The sequence below is a fragment of the Ceratina calcarata genome, unplaced genomic scaffold (assembly GCF_001652005.2).
Source record: "Ceratina calcarata isolate Rehan_Ccalc_2016 unplaced genomic scaffold, ASM165200v1 scaffold125, whole genome shotgun sequence".
Lineage (NCBI taxonomy): Eukaryota > Metazoa > Arthropoda > Insecta > Hymenoptera > Apidae > Ceratina > Ceratina calcarata.
The window spans coordinates 304952-325015 of NW_017133515.1; the positions used below are offsets into that span (position 1 = coordinate 304952).

A 20064-nucleotide genomic window follows, 5' to 3' on the forward strand; every position below is an offset into this window, starting at 1 on the left:
TCATGAACTGAACATTGAAGATTCTGTGTTTACAATATACATAACGAAGTACGCTGTTTTATAGATATAACAACAATTCAGAGACTAATTTCAATTAATTATTGATATGCATTAAAGTATTACATGCCAATTACTTTTATTCTTACTTCAAATACAAAATATGGTGTGCACTAATGAAAATAAAGTAATACAAGTGTGACAAAATTTGAAAATGATAGTCATTCTCTTTCCGAAGTACTAATCTCGAATCAAGTATAACGATGATAATATCACCGAGTAATCTCTCCTCGGTGGTATTGAATGAACAGGCGGCGCTATGAAATGTTTTTCATCGTTCTCATTCAGGGCGCTTGGCTCCCCTGACCGCAGCTACTATAGTTACCACTATACTACATCATTTCGATGTTAACGACGCGGAAACGTTAGTTTGTATTTGACGCTAATATTCGCGGAAAATGGAGTTACCTGTTACATATTGTTTATGTGGCCGCCCGTACGATTTCGAGCAGTTCATGATACAATGTGACGTTTGCAAAGAATGGTATCATGGAGGGTAAGGATTTGAAATTTAGACGATTAAAAACAACAGTTCAAATCTGCGATACTTTGTCTGACAATAAGTCGAACATAGAAAACAAACTTTCAGCTGTGCTCTGTACCATTAAATTATAATTTTCATGATGCTTCCCGATAACTTTTATTCGTACATTATTAAGTGAAAATAATGCTTTTGCGGGAAAGGCATAGGTTTTGTTGATACTTACATAACCTATCCTGATAAAACGAATATCTGCGTTTTCTTCTGTTCGATCAAATATAAATTGCGTCAATCTCATAATAAAGTATTAAGTAATAAGAGTATCCGCGAGTGTGATCTAAAAAAATGTTAAAAGAATTATCATATTTTTCTCGACTGTCAGGTGTGTATCCATAAAGGAGTATATGTCCATAGATCTTGACAAATATCATTGTCCACGTTGTGAAACAATGTGCGGGCCATCTCTCAGTGAGTACAAGCATAAAAAGGAATTTGTTTTTCACAATTTGTTCAATAACATTGAATAAAAAACAATTGTTTAGTGAAAGTAAGATTGAACTGGCATAGACACGATTACTCTGAACCTGATGCCGATGCGAAACCAGTTCAGACTGGCACACCTGTTTTCATAAGAGAATTAAAATCTAGGCATTTTCCAAAAGCTGACGAAGTCGTTAAACATATCAGGGGACAGCAGTTGACTCTTCAATATCTACAAACTAATGGATTCGAAGCTCCCATCATAATAGATGGAAAGGATGGACTTGACATGACCGTTCCACCTCCAAATTTCAGTGTTTACGACATAGAAAGTTATATAGGTATTAAAGTATATCATGTACATTTTTGTAACAGTACCACTGGTTCAAATGTTTATTCAAAATAAAATTAGACGTATGCTTGTTCTTCATTTCTTCTTTGTATTTTTAGGTGGGGATCGAGACATGGATGTAATTGATGTTACAAGACAAAGTAATATCAGAATGAAATTAAGAGACTTTGTCGAATATTACAATTCCCCTTGTAGAACAAGAGTTCTTAATGTGATTAGTCTTGAATTTACAAATACTGGGTATATCAATATTAATTGCCTTGCCACATATTGGCTTTGAATATTTCTAGGGAGTATGTATATGTATATATTGACAAATAAACGTTGCAGTCTTTCACCAATGGTCGAAGCACCATACATCGCGCGTAAGCTCGACTGGGTTAATAGTGTTTGGCCGCGCGATTGGCCCGAGGATAGCGACATAAAACGTCCTGAAGTACAAAAGTATTGCCTAATGGGAGTCAAAGACAGTTTCACAGATTTTCACATCGATTTCGGTGGCACGTCCGTCTGGTATCACGTACTGCGCGGAGAGAAGGTGTTTTATCTAATCAAGCCTACACCAGCGAATTTGCAACTGTATCAGCATTGGATGTGCAGCTCGACCCAGAGCGAAACTTTCTTCGGAGATCAAGCCGATGCGTGTTACAAATGCATTTTGAAACAGGGCCAAACTATGATGATCCCAACGGGTTGGATTCATGCCGTATTGACTCCTGTTGATTCTTTGGTTTTCGGCGGAAACTTTGTACATAGTCTTAACATTCCAATGCAAATTCAGTAAGTATGTACCAATGCAACGCACGCTTCCCCCGGTACGCTTAATTAATTCATTGCAGAATATACGAATTGGAGAGAAAAATGAAAACTCCTACCAAATTTCAATATCCCGGCTTCGAAACGGTAAATTGGTTCGCAGCAAAAAAATTGTTAAAAGAATTGAAGGAATTAAATAACGAGGGAAAGAAGTGTCCGACGTACCTTTTGCACGGTGTGAAAGCGTTGCTCAGTATTTTGAAACAGTGGAACACAGACAAGGATGTGAGCAGACCTTTTCGTTCGACCGTTCGTATCTGATATGCATGGTCATTCTAGAATGTATTTCTGTTTCAGTATAATATGATCAGCAGGAGTCAAATACCGGATAATATAAACAGTCAAAAATTGTTGAAAGATTTTAGCAAAGAAATTCGGCACGCGGAAAGATATTTGATATCTTTAAATCCCCCGAAACCAGAACGAGAAAGTAAGCGAAAGAAAAAGAAACCACTGAACAAAGATTTTGTGGATTACGACGTTGCCGATAAAATGGCCAATAATCCTTTCAAAGCAACATTGAAGGAAACCAGTAAAGCAGAATCCACTATCATCGAATCTCCGTCGTCCGGTAGACCGCCGTTAAAGTTAACTTTACCGAAACCAATCATGTATCCGTATTCCGATAGTCAAAAATCAGCGTTAGAAGAGAAAGGAAGTTCGATCCCTGCGATTAGCAATAAGCGATTGGCAAAACCAGGGAAGCAAAGCCCGACTGTGATCAGATTTAAACTGGGCAACAACGAAGTCGTGAGGAGTACTCACGACAACATAAACGATGGTACTGTAACTTCGAAACGTCCACTTGGGCCGCCGAAGGAGTTGACTTGGAAACAGACTTCCATATATGATTTTCACGATGGTAGCAACGAAAGCGATTACGGTCGATTCACCATCGATGAATCGCCGAAACGGAAGAGAGCTCCTAAAGGAAACGCGCAGAAACGATTGAAGCGTGATTATGACGGAGACGTTGACGTTTTGAACGATGTACCAAAGAACGGTATAGAAGAATTATTGAAAGCTTCAGTATACACTTTGGGAAACGGTGCTCAAAGATTAGATGTGACGTAGGTATTGAACGATTTTAAGTCTCCAACTTGTACCGATCATTTGATATTTTAATTGTTAACTCGATTGTAGGACGACGTCCCTGATGCCGCACAGTTACAATCAACCTATGCCACCGTCTACCGGGTAAGACAACCGGCACTTATTTTTGCTACGTTTGTTTGAAGAAGCATGTTTAATCTTAGTGCAGTTCGTTGTTGAGCCTGCTTAAACTCATTTTGCCTGTTACCTGTTTTTCTTTATTATTTATCCGTTTATGTAATGTCGAAGAGAGAAAGTACGGCGAATATATATTACCATTAATCTTTGAATAGTGTGCGATGCTGTTAAGTTTTATGTTTTTGGTGTCCTATGTATTTATAAATTGACAATAACCAGTTCTGGCAGGGCATCACCATCTACGCGGGAGGCAATTGCTGGGATGTTGTCATTCAGCGAACAATGTTATTCAACCACCTCCAATAATACATCGAAATCTACGAAGGCTAGTAAAACGCGACGCACTGCAGAGGACGAGGATGATGAACAATCGATAGAAAATATCGATAAAGTTCATCAAGACGATGATTTTAGTATGTTCAATCCTAATAAAATCATGATTATTATTTCACTAGAATTTCTTGCATATACGTTTTTCTTTTCTCGTAATCTTTACAGTTTATCCAGCTCTCGATGCTTCGGACGATGAAGATTACATTTTTAAACCTAAAGCGAAAAGTCAAATAGATGAGGCGTGGAATCCGAAAGCCAGAGTCGGGCCACTTTTACCAAAGACGAATCGTCCAGCTCGAGAAGGTGTAAAGAAAACGTCTGTCGAGAAAGGTCTTGAAGCAGCAGCAGCTAAACGTGCGAAACAATCGGTATGTGCTTGAGCACAAGTTGACTTGTTTAACGTTTCACTTATCGGATTTATTTATTTTCCTCCCGTTAATCTCGTATGCTCGTTTTTATGTCACGTTTTATTTGTCTAACGTAATTTACCTGTCGTTATCATACATCTCCATGTTCACGTTCATTCGCATTTCCATAATTGTTTCTTTCTTGCATACACGTAACGCATAGGACGATTATCTGGATAGCAACATGGATAAGGGCTTCAAGAAGAAATTGGTAGGCAGACATGTTATGGCTTCACTTTTCGTTTCATACTTCGCGTGCTCGTGTCGCATGTAATTTTGAATATGGTAAAATATCGTCGTATTCTATTTAAGTGTCGTGACATCGACGAAACGTACAAACGTATTTTGTATTCCAACAATGTGCAGGTTACTAGAGTAGTTCGGTTTGTACATTTCCGAATCTTGTGGTACAACATTAATTTCCTCACGTAATTTATCTGTAGCTTATGATTTTTCTGTTCATATTTGTTTCACTTACGAGTGAATTAATCTAGTTATACTTGGTGTAACGCAATAGAGTACAACTAAACGGACATACAATAAGAAAAAGCAGAAGAGTCCGCCTGTGACGTCATCGAGTGGTGCGTCGACTACGTCTTCGGAAAATACCGTAAAAACGAATATTGGATTCGGTTCGATCTTAACTAGCCCAAACAGGCTGAAAGATGTTAAAGCGAAACTGGCAGCTCCAGTTCCAGTTGGTAATATCCAGTTGATATTTTTCAGTTATTACATATTCTTTATATCGTACGCTTTTATCTCTTATATCTTTGCTCAATGAATTCTGTATCTGGGATTTAATTTTCAGAACGAAAGCCAAAGAAAGGAATGAAAACGGCTAAGCAGCGTTTAGGAAAAATTCTAAAGCTTCATAAAATGATGCACTAGAGCCGCGGTACTATATTAGGTAAGGAATCATAAACGGAACAAACTATACGTCGCATCACATTCTTCATCTGTGTATAAAAATCATGTAATAGGTGTACATTACTGTGTAAATATACTCGAGTCGTTCAGACAGCGTATCCACTTTTCACATGAGATCGAACAATCTGTCATAGTTTTCATTTCGAAATTTGCAATCATATTTATATTTATTATTGCAGTATTTAATTTTAAAACTACGTATTGTACGCTTTAATACTTGACTTTTTAGGTGAAACGTCCTTTACGTAATAGTGATCGTTTTCTACATGTTTCTTTAACTGTATGTGCATATACAAGGTGTTTACTTATCTGCCTGTCTTTATTTACGCGAGGGCACTAATAAAATAGAGTGATCTATAAACTGAGATAAAATGAGGAACGAGAACAGAACAACTGTGTTTGACGCTCCATTACTCTAGTATGAGGGACAACTTTTAATCTTTTATGACTAACAAATGGAACTGCAAACATTCTTGGTCTTCGTTTTTGTCCGCAGAACACTCTTTTCTGTTTCTGCACTCCTATAAGTAAACATCCTGTATGGAATATCATGAAAAACATTTATTTTGTAACAATTGGTAGGGAAAATCATTATCATAAGTGTAAAAACGAAGCATTGTTAAATTATGTCTCTTTAACTACGTATTACTTATTTGGTAGTTAAAATCAATTTTTCTTATATGTACAACATGAGTATATTAATGAAAGTAAACGAAACATAGGAATGCTTAATGTACTTTACAAATGATTCGATATCATTCACCTTTATTTCTACCAAATATGTAACTTTCTTTCATATTTACATCACGTATAACTGACTATAAGAATGACGAAAATGTACAAACATACAATCATGCGTAACGCGTAATCTTTAAGCGTTAGCTGACATCAATTATATACATAAGTAATATACATTTTACAGTAATCTATCATTTGTTATTGATTATTATTATATCGTACGTACTTCGCAACGTTCGCAATTCGAACTACCCTAAATAAATAATTAAGTAAAGATTCCATATTTCGCATCTGAGGTAAGTAAAGTTAATTGTCAATTGGTATTATTGACAGCTATGTTCACGATCGTTGAGTACATGTGGTTGGTACTACTAAATATCTGTTCACGTAGGTATTCAGTCTGATTCGATCGTATGTCGAAAGTGGTCGCAACCAATTGCATCTAAAGAGATACACATTTCGGGAGCTCGGTATTAACTTGATTTTCGTTAATTTTAGCCACGCTTCGCGAAAACGTTTGTTGACCCAACGTACGCGTATGACACGTATTTTTACAGTTCAAATCCGATTTTATTCGAAACGTATTCGTGTTCAATCCCAGGTATTCAATCTTCCCTCCCATTTTCTCTGAAATTTCTCTAATAGAATTTCGAATGTTTTTAATTCGCACAAGTGCGTGTATATATATCGTAATTGTGAAACAATCGTGCAACAGTGAATAACAATCGATAAGACAAAAGTGTGAAGCTCTTGCTGCTAATCGCGTGGAATATTCAAGACGCCATCGCATGTACCTGACATTTACGAGGTAAGTAAAATACTTATACGTATTTCTTTTAAATGAGTGGCGAAGAGCCACTATAATAGCTCGTGCGTTTAATTACGTTGTACTTAAGAAATTCATTACAAAAACTTTGAATTAGATTACGAGTGTCCGATATTCGAAATACTTATAATCAGAGTGGATGCGCGCGTGTGTCATGTGTCATGATCTCTCGATCTTTTTATTTCTATCGCAACAGTATTTATGTATTTAAAATATAACAGAGGTATACTGACGATGTAAAGTGCAAACACCACATTTGGCACTGTAACACGTCATAAGAATGTCATTGAAGTTGATACATTGTATCTTCGGAACGTGGAAGTTATTGTTAATGAACTTATAGTCGTGGCCGTGATCGTGGCACGTGTAGCTTCCTATATAGCTATGCAGCAATATCTATATATTATATTTACTTCTACACGTGTTGGCTCGAACTTAAAATAAATTCATCACGAGGGTTCGTATTTTACTCTGGAATATTCGGCATTACACTCAACTCAAATGTACGACAATACACATGCGCATAATACATATAATTTCGCGAATTTTATTCGAATGAACCAGCACGAACATTCCTATGGCTATAGAATGAAATTATTCGATTACGAATTACAACGAATGGCAACAAGTATTAAATGAAGTGCGTTCGTAATGAAATTCGTGCAGAAGTTGATTAAAACATTGCTGGGCGCATATCTCGTCGACGATCATATCCCACAATGCGAAAACGAAACAAAACTTCTATATTAATGTCCAATACATGTCGACTTGACCCCACGCGATTCACTTACCGTTAGTTCACTTCTTTTTATCTCCTCATCGGTAGATACATACGGTACGAATAGAGTAAATCTCCGAAGTTCCGGAAGAATGCCTGGGAAGAAGTATAAAATCCAAGTGTCGTTGGTTTTTATTGTCCAGTGATGCTGATTGTTTGGCAAGGAGCTCGCCGTTGCCTCAGTTGCAGCGGGCAGCGCACCAATCAAGGCTACCAATTGCGTCGTCATCGTGGGTCAATCGGTGATAAACTTGATCGATATCAACTCATTGGAACCGGGTAAGTCCGCGAATCGTACAATTGTACCTACATAGATGCCTACATACCTCGTCGTCTCCCATCAAGCTCAATACGTGGTCAACTGGTTACATACGTCCGCGTCGCTAGCGCATTTTATCGGTTCGCCAATCTACTTTTGTCATTGTTTACAATGAAATAATCTTTACTGCTATTGTTCTTCGAATTGAAACGGGATCGACCCTATCGTCTATATAATCTATATGCATAGTTTTATATAAATTTATTATTAATTTCTCTTTTTGTCTTTGAGCATGTGTTTATAGATACAAGTTCGCGTAGAAGCAAAGATTCTTAGACAGGTAGCATGCAGCTAATACCTATGTTGTATTTAATCAGACTGTAACACGAATTAATTACTCGAAGTCTAACAGATAGTAGACGTTACGAGAATAACTTTCTTTATCTTTCGGTCCAAGGTTCAATACACGTACATATTAAATGATTGTTAAACGATTTGACGCTAGTTGATCACACTTCAACCTCGCTTTTACATACGAGCAGACCACGGAGCAGACGTTTGTATGTAAATAAACGTATATCGTATATGAGATCGCGCGTATACGCGTGGACAGCTCTGGACCGTGTCAACGCACTTCGCGAGTAATTCTCCGCTCTCGTTGACCCGGCCAATTGATCGAATCATTTGATCGTGGAAAAATTTCGTGCTCTCCGCTAAAAGCAGAGTAACAGTCCACGAGGATTGTATGGTTTTTGTTCATGTTTGTATACGAGAGAGAAATATAAACGGGAACAAAATTGGACCTAATACGTTATCCTCTGGATGCTGACCGAAAAAGAGACGTTGCGTGTAAATAATTTTTAACATCAACAAGCTTGTAACATTACATTAGATCATGTGATGAGATCGTAATAATCGCATCGCATTAGGAAAATCGGTCGACCGCTGAATCATGCGAAATCGCTCACGTCAAAACTCCAACCGTTTAAACTTTAAACTCTTTGTGCTTCAATTTATTTTTCTCCATCCACCGGATCGGTTCAATTGAACAATGACAATTATGAGAACCGACGTTAATTGAAATTATCATCTATCATTGAACGTTTTCGATTCGTTGGAACAGAGAATGGAGAACGAATATAAAACAGATAGGAGTTAATTACGCCATGTATTATTAATTTGTTTATTATATATTGTAATATTTTGGTTTTAAGAGAAGCAGGTATATTGAGAACTGCAATATTTTTTGCAGGAACTGCAGAATTTTTTTAGATTTTGTAAATGAGTTGCACCTTATTATTTTTTCATGCACACTCCGGGCCTGACCGACCACCCCCGTCCTAACGCACAACTAACCGACTACGATAATTATTTTTAACCTGCACAAAAATTTTCAGCTTTTGTAACTTCATTTCGTGCACTTGGTAATCGCGACATGTTTGACGGCGCACCTAGGGCACCTGTCCTAATGGCTGCTTGACCGACCAGAGCATATTCATGTACATCAGTACTGTAATTGACTGTCAAAGAAATAGCTTTTGTCATTTCAGAGACTTTTTGGCTCCGAGCTCTTGGACTATTAGAATTAAACACAAATTTCCTGAGGATACGATAAGGAAAATTTATAAAAAGATTTTCATTGACTTTTGTATATACATTCCTCACGTCAAGTGCTCAAATCATTTATTAATTATTAATAAAATTTGAAAACAGGATAAACCGTAAGTTAATAGAAAAATAAACAGGAATGCTCTAATTCTAAGAATCTTTGAAAATATTTCTAATATTATAAAAAAGCACGATTACGACAGATAGTGTACGGAATTACATAATTACCGGAGAAATATATCGATAGAAGGGTATAAAAGTAGGCTCGATTGACGATGATGCGTCAGTGAGCGTTTGGAGTTCGTGGCATTCGCTTCGTATCGTCTCGTCTCGTCTCGTCTCGTTTCGTTTCGTTTCGTTTCGTTTCGTTTCGTTTCGTTTCGTCTCGTAGATCTGAAGGTTGCGCACTCTTTCTGGCTTTTGTCCGAGCAGAGAGAGGAGAGAGAGTTGTACTTCTCCGTGCTGTACACCGTAGACGACTCACGTTTCGGTCCAATCTCTACAGTAACAATATTTTTTCGACACTCGACATTTTCAGTGTTTGTCCATTGTACGATTAATTGTTTATTATTTATTACATTTAGTTAAAAAGTACAGTCGTGACACGCGAGTGTACCTAACCTCCAAGAATAACTCGCTGCCATGGGATATTTAATGCTATCACAGCAAGAATTTCAGACGCATTGTGCACTGAAATAATATTTTGTACACTGGTTTCTGTATTGCATGCAATCGAAAATACTACCGAATGCTATTTTGTGAAAAACAGTGACAACGGTTGTCGGTGACTTAAAGTTGACGTTTATCGTGTGTGTGTCTTTGACTTCTTCAAGATTTTTTTCTTCGGTAAAAGAGTATCGGGGTTAAGGACGCTTCTAAAACGAGCCAGAGGATCGTTCGAATGGTAGGTCTTAATTACAATATTACAAATTTATTTTACATTTTCGTAGAATCTTTTTTTTTAAATTAATCACATGTTTACGAAATTTGATGTTTTTTTCTACGATTTTAGAATTATTTGGAGTTATTCTGTAATTGTGTACGATTTGTTTTATCACCGGTTGGTAGATAACACTTGGAGTTTGTCGAATCCTCGAGTCTTGCGAGTCTTTAGCGAAAAATATCGATCGTCATTGTCCTCGAGTTGTATGTATAATATTTCTGAAAGACATTCCTTCGTACTGGAGCGGAAACAACGATATGTTTGTACCACCGCTAACTAAGTTTGATCGGTATAATCATTCGAGTCGCGTTATTAAAAGATCTCAGCCGGCAGGTATTCCAATGCTTTGTTCGGACAAAACACTCGATTGTGCTAAGAAAAACGTTCAAACGGCACATCAGGCACGTGATTCCTTCGATTCGTTTGGCGCCTCGAATCGAAATCAGATACGTACTAACTGTAAGTACGTGCCACAGTGGAAAACTTACTCTTTAAGAATCGATTCATAGACGGAGTGAAGGAAGTCTTGCTTTAGCTTTTGCCACGTCTCCCTACTCAACGAATTCATCTGATCTGTCGCACAAAAACATTGTAAGATATAATATAAGCAAAAAAATCGGTAAATCGGTACTTATACTGTCGCAATTAACATTCTGTCCGACGATGGAAAAATATTGCGACGTTGACGATAGATATCGGAATTAAATCTGAATGTGTTGCAATTCTTTCGCATGTTTAATGTACCAAGCGGATACTACGTTCCCAGTGAAAAATGTGGAAATATTGTTCGTTTATGGCCGGGATAAAATTAGTGAATGATTCGCATTGTGGGCACGTGGTTTGTTTTCGATGTTTTCCGTTTAACTTCGCGCAAAGTCGTCTAGTCTAGCTGCGATCGCTCCGTTGCGGTGCAAACACATGCGCGCCCGTGCATATTGCGCGTGCGTCGATACAAACCAGTTCATACCGGGTTGTGTGTGAGCCTAGATCGAGTTTGAGCCATCAATGGAAAGATTTAAATAAGAAATGAAGGCTTGTTGGGGGAAACTCGTCAAGTTCCGTTCGTTCTTTCTTAATACAATTTTTTTCCTCCGAATTGATAATTAACCAAGTACTTAATATGTATCTCTGCGATTTGCATGAAAAAAAATTGCGCGCTTCGTTCAAGTTCGAAGCGCTACGAACACATGGTAGAGACAATTACGATGATGTACTTTCTCTACCAAAAAACTGACATTGAATACAAACGATTGGGCAAATATTGAAGAGGGAAAAGAGCAGTCGATCACGAAGTAAAGAAAAGAGAGAGGGTAGGAAAGGTCAAAAAGAAGAGAAGGAAAGTGAGAAAGAAAGAATGCCAATAGAGTGGGAGGGGGCATCTGTGCGATGGAGCTCTGCTTTGGTTGGATTGGATATTCTCGGTCAGTTACACACGTAACGCGACACGGTGATCACGTTTTCGCTTCTCTGCAACGAGTCGATTAATTTCGTCATCGCTCGTGCATGTGATTGTACATTACACGTACATACATACATTTTTCTAAGTATCTAAGTAAATATACGCGTAATGCCCGTACTATTCCGCTGGTCGTAACTCGTATTGTCGAGTGCTTGCGCTTTCAAGATTGTACGTTTCGTTCGTTTCGATATTTATTATAAGAGTAACCGAACGGGGCGAGTGAGTTTATTAGTGCGTGCTGATGCTACCTTTCTTTTCTAGTGGCAAGCCTGCAAAAGGTATGTTTACTTTTCGTAAAAACAATTGCTAATCTTTCACACCTACGTTACTCAACGACACGTGTCGCAGGGGTTCGCAAACGGAATCGCGCAATCCTGTCTTCAATCCAAACCCCGCTCTGGAAATATTGTATAAGATTCCTCTGTGCACCATGATTTTAATCGATCTATCTACTATATTCGAATTTATTTTTAAATGTACGCGGTCAAGTAACTTTGAAAACTAAGAATAAAGCATTTGCACGTGACTACGTATTAACTTTGAAAACTAAGAATAAAGCATTTGCACGTGACACGCCATTATCTTTTTATTTTCGCATACATTAGAAACCAAAGGGGAAAGGTGAGCGCTAGTTTAGTGTTAGCTGTCTTACATTTTACCCGGTTGTTCGCTGACCGAGTGACATTGAATCATACGTTTCAACGGTCGTGCAATTAGCAAGGTGAATTATACGCGAATGAGGAAAAAGAACAGTAGATATTCATTTTACATTTTTTTATCGTGGAGGGTAGATAATCGCAATCGGTTAGGAATTCAATTGTCTGTCGATCTAAATGAGAATTCATATGTTGTCTTAAGTAACGGCGGTTATAATGTTAGAATGGCAATGTCACAATTGAGAAGTTGCCAGGATTGATTTCAAAGTAAGTTAGAGGGTCGACCTAATGATATTATTAGATTTCGCTTTGTAGCGTTGTAAAATTGTTTTGTACAAAAGATTCGCGATTTCCCCTATGAATCATAGGAAAATGTGAACATCTCCAACGATTCCTATCAGATTTGAATCATTCTCATGCTGCATTAACACTGGAATTACCGAATTCTCCTTATACATGCATTTCTGCATTCAAAGCTACTCATTTTTACTGGTTTGATAGTTCAACGGTTAATAAGTTTTGTTTTCGTATATGAATACGAGTAAACAAATCTAAAAGCAGAATGTAGTGGGTCAAAAACAGTTAGCGTTTGCCATGGATGCTTCGAAGGACACGTTGAAATATGAGAAATCATTCCGAAATTTCTGCGACGACGCACCTTGTTTGTCTACGCACGCGTATTCTGTACTCATATGTCGTGTAATTTAAAACGTGCAGACGCGAACTACGTTCAGCGATTAATTGTAGAGACTAAAGTCTACTTGTATATTAGAGAAAGCGAATGCGTGCGAAGAACGAGCCTTCGAATAGATGATTCCGCTATTGGTTGAATCATGTAGGCGTTGGTTTCAAGTCGACTGGTGATTGGTTCAGCCGGTCATCAAGCAAGGGGCTTGATCTTGAGCGGGTCGCACATGTACGTGACGCATTTGCCCGCTCAGGTATTTTAACACCCAGTTACACTGTCCTCTCTCCTCGTCTACACTTTTTCATTCCAATTCGGAGCTCTATAATTTTCTTATTCGTTGAACACGCTGGCTAATAGAGTCCATTGTAAGTTCTTACGCATTTTTGTCGTTCTTCATCGTCCATTTCAAGCGTATGCGTAAGCAAGTAACTTTGTAAAAATTGTTTCTGACGTATCGCGGTTAACCATTGCACCTCGTTGTTCAATTTGTTTGCGCTAACGGATTTACTATATCGATATCTCACGTGTCTCAGAGACGGTATCAGTTCCACGGTCGTGACGAAGCTTCAGACATCTACCCAGTAAAGAATCAAGCTATTTTGATTGCCATGACGCAACAAAACTACTTTGTACGATTTTGACGCGACGTGACGAACGCCCACGTTGCATATTTCAGGTAACACGAATTCGTATGTAGGACAGTAAACATATTCTTACACAGTAGTCTACGGACGTAGAAGAAGCGAATAAATAATTATTAGAAGGCCTTATATTAATAAGCACAGGAAATCAAAGGATAATTGAAAATCGTTCGAGCAGGAGGAAAGTGGGCAGGAAATTGCAGTCGTTCTTGAGAAAGGTTAAATTTTCTATCGAGCTCCGATGCAGTCGGACTATGAAAATCGTGAGGAAATTATACGTACCTAAGTACGTATGTAATATATCCGTACGCGGTTTTTGCGAGGGGCTCGCCGCACCGCGAAGAATGATTGGCCGACTGTGTAACGCGTAACCTGACGTCAATGTGCAATGAAATAATTGAGGACCCGTGCAATTGTGCTTTATTATTTTGTTCCTTCCCCGTGAATCGGCCCCGGGATATCAGAATTAACGTGATTAGTCTTTATCGACGAACGAGTCGTAATAACGATAAAAATTTTCCATGTAGCCATCGAAATATTCGTACGTATCGACATAAATTTAGACACTGTTTAGGTCGTTCTAGCTATTAGTTAAAGTGATGGCGTATGTTTGAATGTTTGCAAAGGGGCACTTAGAATCATGTATTTTTATAGATTTTAGTGAAACGGAGCTACATTAAAGTGAGAAAAACTAAAGAAAGAATAGTGTCAGGAGTTGTAAATTTTGTAAATTGATAACTGATTAGATTAGAGTCAAACTCGAATGACGAGAGGCAATATCTCAATACTAGAGAGACGCCTATCAGTTGAGGCGCGTGGCATGCACATACAAAAGTAGCACTATAACAGTTTCATTCACTCTGAATGGGACAGAATTGCGGGACTGAGATATTCGATATTCGGCGATGAACGAAACTTTTATATGAACTACCTGTTGGATGTAACGCGCATCGAGGATGGAGTACGAACGTGACGAAGCGCACGCATCGAAGACACGTGATGTGTCTTGATCTCAATTTCGAGAAGCCGATTCACGATTCTAAGAACCTGTTTGCTTTGCGTTTTGTTACGCTTAACTTTCACCCTCTCGCTCTCTCGTCCACTTATGAATCCACTAATTGATCTAGGGTATTCGAAAATTCCAGTAGGTCTCGAATTGGGAATATTTTTCAGGATTCCGAAAGTTTCTCGAGCACATAAACTTGCACCCGTAATTTCAGGAGCCGAATTTGATTTGAGACTCAAAACTGAATTCGATAGTCATTTGATGCCGATTATACACGTCTTCGGTCACTGTGGTAGGCTTATTTCAATAATATTGTAAAAAGTGTTAATTAATAATGAAATAAAATGTTTAAAAATATATCTTAAATTTTTATCAATCATGTATCACGAAACACGTACATATGCAACAAGCAGTCGCTGACTGCTTGACTGAGAATAAACTGTGAATGAAAATAAAATGATTATAAATTCTAGTCCTAGTCAATCTTTCGGGATTCTATTCGGCTTTACCCGAGACTCGGGTGTCCGAATTTTCAGATACTCACACACGTAATCAATCGGGTAACACGCCCTACAAATTTTGCACTACGTTCAAGGAATCGAATCCTTTCTTTTTCATTGCGTAAGCTTGCGGTTCGTTATCTTATCATTGTAGAAAAACGTTGCATTACCGACAGACGTCCCGTCCTGATACGTTATCGACCACAATCATCATTGCCCGCTATTACTATTAATGGTACCGTATCTCGCGTTATATTTTTGCGCTAAAAGATGGAAGCACCTCATCGCTCGTGCTACCTGCGTTTTTTTAACGCAGGTAAAGAACGTAAAAATTGTTTGGACGTCTCAGGCGATTTCGTGCTTTTTCCAACCTCCCTCCTCTCATAAAAATTTGAAGCAATCGCGTCAACGAATGCGCGAAACAGATAATCGACTGATACGCGTCCCGCGCGTGTACGCAATCTTCAAGGTTCATTACAAATTCTCCGCAGGATCGTCAAGGCCATACGAATGTTTAATTGGACACGCACGTTCACCCGATAGTCTTTGTTATAGTCGTAATAATAAAGAGAAAACGAAGCAAACAATGCCGTTAATTGTTTTCTAACTAACTGATCTAAATGCACGTTCTTGTGCACATGCACGCATCCTGCGACAGGTGTGCAGCTGCATCGCAACATTTAATCGGAACGCGCGTTCCTAAGTTATCTAATAGTAGCAGGCTTATTACGCGAACGACAATTAATACCTCGTTCCTTTTCGTATTCGGCCGCAACGATCGGCAATTATGCCCGACTTATTGTCACCGTGACCTTCCGCTTTGTCGTCCGTGCGATACATATTTTTTTTTACATAGCCACATTTTTGTACCGCCCACGAGAGGCGAACATTTATTCCATTTTTTTTTTCTTGCCATCGTCGACGTTAAAGACTCCGGGACGCGTCATTTGCATCTCGATATCGTTCTCCCTTTGCTCTGACCTATTTCCGACTAAAAATAACCAATAGAATGATTGTGGTCAGAGGAACGTTAATTCGATCGCGGCGTGTCGCGATCGTTGCGTCCGAAGCTTTCTTTGCGCGCAATTGCCCGTGCTCTTCATTCGACTCGCCTTCCTTGGTCGTCCGTTTAGCCTTTACCCCAGCAAGTTCCGGCGTCGGTTCCAGCCCGTTACTATTTTCGTTGCGCGAGAGATTATTGTGACCGTGCGTTCACGTGCAGGTTGCTTTTAGAAGTCGAGGGGCGATTTTCTAAAGGCGATGATCAACGAGACACGCGCAGCATCGCCGCACGTACGCGAGCAATCAAATTGTTGTTCGTTTCAACGAGATCTGGCTAGCGCGCAATTTCTAGCCCCGCTGCCCGAATCCGTTCGTTCATCTTCGATAATTGGCGACGCGTTCGACTTCCTTTTTTTACTTCTACGATTATACGATTTCAATTCGCGTTTTAAGCAGAAGACACTTTTTGAAATTTTCGTCTAAAATTATTATCATTACTTTCCGTGATTTAATTAATTAATTCAACAACCAGTATAGGAGAAGTAAAAGATTTAATTGATAAAAAAGTATTAAACTAATAATAATAATTTTAAGCAAAAATGCATCAATTAAATCAGATGTATTATTACAAATGCGTTGCAGTTCTCAGATTTGATTGTAGCTTTATTCGTTTCGTTTCTCTCCGGCGATAAATACTTTGATCTCCCAAGAGACCTCCGAACAAAGCGAAACTAAAGCGGTTGATAACGATAAGGCTTCATATGCAATGATGAAATTATGATGAATTCCACGATACTCGGAAGAAGCGAGAAGTGTGAGAATACGTTCGAGTCTCGCGTGAGACCCAATCGCGATCGATGACGGCGGAGGCTCGGCTCGATTCTATATTACATACATTGCTTAGAGGTATCCTCGCGCGTGCATAAAGTGGCCGCGTGCTTCTTCGACTGACTTAGTCGCGCGCCGTGTCTCTTATCGTGCGCACCTTCCCGGACATTCCCCACATATCTACCACCGCCACGTCGAAGATCGGATCAGTCGACTGCGAACTTTTCACGATTCCTTTCGTTCCTCGCTCCAATCCATCCGAACGTATTTCCATTCGTACTCATATTTACATCCATCCATCGTTGTTCGTCTTCGTCCAAGTTTTGCTGACCAAGTCTTCGCGTCGGGCCGTGTCGTGTTGCCGAATACCGTTTCGGTCAAGTTTGCGGGTAAGCGTTTATGCATTCGTCCCCGCGAGCTATCGTATAAACGGTAGCAAATATTCAAGGATCGTCGACACTACTTAATAGAGAGAGAGAGAAACGAAGGGGAGCAATGCACCGTCGTTAGAAGTTGAAGGATCGCATCGCAATTTTGTACCGAAAAATAACTGATAATCGTTCGGTACAAATATGGATTTATGCAGTCTCAGTGTTTCGAACTCGTACGTCAGTCGCATGCGAGTTACGACCTCGACGTTTGTATAGTTGCGTTGGTGGCGCCTCGTTCACCGTCGAATGGTTCGCACTAATTCCTGAGCAATTTCAATCGGATCCATTAACAGGAGTGAACGGCTGGCCGTGAGAGTACTGATAAATCATTACTGGTGATTCTCGTCGACGTTGCCCGATTCACGATTTATCACTCCCGATTGACCTTGCGACCGCGGAAATTTCCCTACTCGCCGTAATGAGCGTTTCTCGCGTAACTAATCATCGCGTAACCAGGTATCGTCAATCGATTCGATTCACGGAGAGGAGCAACTGGATCGTTAATCGTTGTGGCAGTCTCGGCGAGCGGAAGCGTTCAGCGGTTGTATACGAATAGGTGTCGGTGGTCACGAGCCGAGCCGGCTTTATAGGCTCTCGTCTATTTTTAAGCTATGTCGTTACTTTAAGCACTCGCCTCCATTCAAAGTCGCGAATAGAATGCGCGATCTCTCCCCGCATCTCTTCATATCGTCCTATTCCGATCGTTTCGCTTCTTCTGACTTTGTCTTCCTGTTTTTCATCCTCCGCTCACGTTCGCCACTGACGTAGTCATAGTGAAAACCCTCGAGGAATGGGAAGACTGGTGAGCTAATCGTGTAATCGTTTATTGTTTCAGGGAAGATGCGGCCTTGTCATTGGAGCTGAGACCGCCTCGCAGGCTACGAAAGACGGAAGGTCCACAGCCACGACCGATCACCAAAAAGTAAGAAAAGCTCTAAATATCGTCTCGCGTCTCGTCCTTTCCACGTTACTAGCACATTCGCAAGCGATTGTCGAAAGCAAACGAAAGAACTCGAAAGTCAAATACCTCCCGAACATTAGAGAAAAGCGAACGTTAGAGAGAACGTACGGAAGGCAGGCGAGAGTTTTCAGAGCTCGAAACTGAGAGAAAGATAAGAGAAAGGAGGTAAGAGGGAGAGGGAGTGAGAAACAAAGGGGCGGGGGGAGAAAGGCGAAAAGAAGAGCGAAAGAAAAACGAGCAAAAGAGAAATAGACAGTGGGGAAGAGAGAGATAAATAAGAAAAAGAGCTTGGAAAAGGGAGAAGGGCGATCCTATCGAGGGGTCGCCGAAGGCGTTTAAAAAGAAATGGCATCGAGGTCCATGCAGTACGTTTCGATGAAAATCCTACCGAATTCTGCGTTCCTCACGTTCCTCGTCGTTCTTCGATGTTACGCTAGCGCGGACAAGGCAAGCTTCGCGAAGCCGCCTCCGTGTTCAAGGTAAGTACACCATCGATAGAGAATTTAATGCGTAAGGATCGCCGAAGTAGTCGCGCCGTCGAGCGTATCTCGATCTCCAAGTACTCTCACGTTTTTCTCCTTTTCCTCGTCCCATGCCTCGAATCGCTGCACTTTTTTCCAGCAAGTCCTTTTGCGTCCAGTGTACGTAGACGGCAGCTGAAATTCCGAGCACCGAGTTTCCGCCGGGCCATCCACGCGCGTAGTAGCCGTACATCGCGGCGTTACGCAATCGGATGACTCGCGGAATCCGGCCATTAAAACGCAGAATTATCGTGATGGTTGGTGGCCATCGCCGTTTGCGGCGACGACGACGACGACGACGACGACTCAACCGTTGATCAACGGCGTCAAACGATTCTCGAGAAGCTCGCAGATGAGGCGCGAACGTCTGATCGGCTCGCGTGATCGCGTCGCGTGACGCTTATTTGAAATCGTCACGATTCTTTCCGTTTCGGAACGAACACGCGCGGCGACGCATTCGGGCAATCTTTTTACGCTCGGAAATAGATCTCCGATCGGCTGCCAATGTCTTCGATCCATCGTCTTTCCCGTCTTCCTCTTCCCATTCGCTGCCAATAACCGAACCAGTGGACGAACGGACATCTCAAGATGCACATCCGCCTGTTTCCCAGATTCCCCGGTCAGGAGAAAAACCAGAGTTCCAGCGATCAACTAGTCGAGATACGTATGCACGATGCGTACCTCGAGCGGAAAGTAGTATCCTTTCAATTCTAAATGAACATGTTCCGCGAGCACGATAAGCGTGACCTTACGCGTCCACTGCATCAAACAAAAGTTCGTTCAGCCGGATCGCGAGGCGGGGTCGCCGATAAGGCCGAGGCGGTGTCGCCAAAGAATGAGAAAGATATTATATCATTCCGAAGACCATACGTTGAAATCACGGTCTTACTTCCGGGGGGGAGGGGAGGGGAGAGGGTGTTAGGGACGCGCAGAGCACGAAGTGGAAAGCACGCGCGCGAATACTTTAGTCCGCGTGATACGATATGCCAATTCCCGCAACCCGTAACCCGCAACAATTCGGTTATCTCTACGGCGCAGCGACGATGAAACATTCGAGAAACGCATTAAGGATGTATTGGCTACAGTCAATCCCAAAAGTTTATGTACCTTAGAAAAACGCATTTCCTATAATTAAA

The 20064-nt window shown here is 40.3% G+C and overlaps 2 protein-coding genes across 11 annotated transcripts in view; both read left to right on the plus strand.

Annotated features, from left to right (window-relative positions):
• The first annotated feature begins 320 nt into the window (after positions 1 to 320).
• Positions 321 to 6015, plus strand: LOC108627296 (histone lysine demethylase PHF8). Of its 3 annotated transcripts, none has more exons than XM_018028492.2 (13): positions 321 to 553; positions 921 to 1006; positions 1081 to 1359; positions 1469 to 1610; positions 1701 to 2150; positions 2210 to 2411; positions 2484 to 3256; positions 3330 to 3383; positions 3636 to 3829; positions 3915 to 4117; positions 4320 to 4367; positions 4674 to 4857; positions 4965 to 6015. In XM_018028492.2, the coding sequence occupies exons 1-13, from the start codon at positions 456 to 458 to the stop codon at positions 5042 to 5044; spliced, it is 2793 nt and encodes a 930-aa protein (XP_017883981.1). In that variant the 5' UTR covers positions 321 to 455; the 3' UTR covers positions 5045 to 6015. The 3 variants fall into 3 exon arrangements, with proteins under 3 accessions (XP_017883981.1, XP_026671265.1, XP_017883997.1); XM_026815464.1 differs by having other exon boundaries at positions 322 to 553; positions 3645 to 3829; XM_018028508.2 differs by lacking the exon at positions 4320 to 4367 and having other exon boundaries at positions 322 to 553.
• A 186-nt stretch (positions 6016 to 6201) lies between these two features.
• The window catches only part of LOC108627227 (trehalase), a 22229-nt gene continuing 8366 nt past the window's right edge, over positions 6202 to 20064 (plus strand). For 2 of the 8 annotated variants that reach the window (XM_018028365.2, XM_018028394.2), the window contains exons 1-3: positions 6202 to 6629; positions 7569 to 7704; positions 18282 to 18368. In XM_018028365.2, the coding sequence (XP_017883854.1) occupies positions 7571 to 7704; positions 18282 to 18368 (221 nt within the window). In that variant the 5' untranslated portion in view covers positions 6202 to 6629; positions 7569 to 7570. Of the gene's footprint in view, positions 6630 to 7568; positions 7705 to 10094; positions 10197 to 11799; positions 11973 to 17132; positions 17405 to 17425; positions 17620 to 18281; positions 18887 to 20064 lie in introns of those variants that run through there. The other 6 variants (XM_026815482.1, XM_026815489.1, XM_026815473.1 and 3 more) reach the window with 6 other exon arrangements.

Excerpts from the sequence above, each read along its gene's own strand:
- LOC108627296 (XM_018028492.2), top strand. The coding sequence starts at position 456 with ATGGAGTTACCTGTTACATATTGTTTATGTGGCCGCCCGTACGATTTC. Across the intron at positions 1,360-1,468 it reads CGACATAGAAAGTTATATAG|GTGGGGATCGAGACATGGAT; the intron begins GTATTAAAGTAT and ends TTGTATTTTTAG. Across the intron at positions 4,858-4,964 it reads GGCAGCTCCAGTTCCAGTTG|AACGAAAGCCAAAGAAAGGA; the intron begins GTAATATCCAGT and ends TTTAATTTTCAG.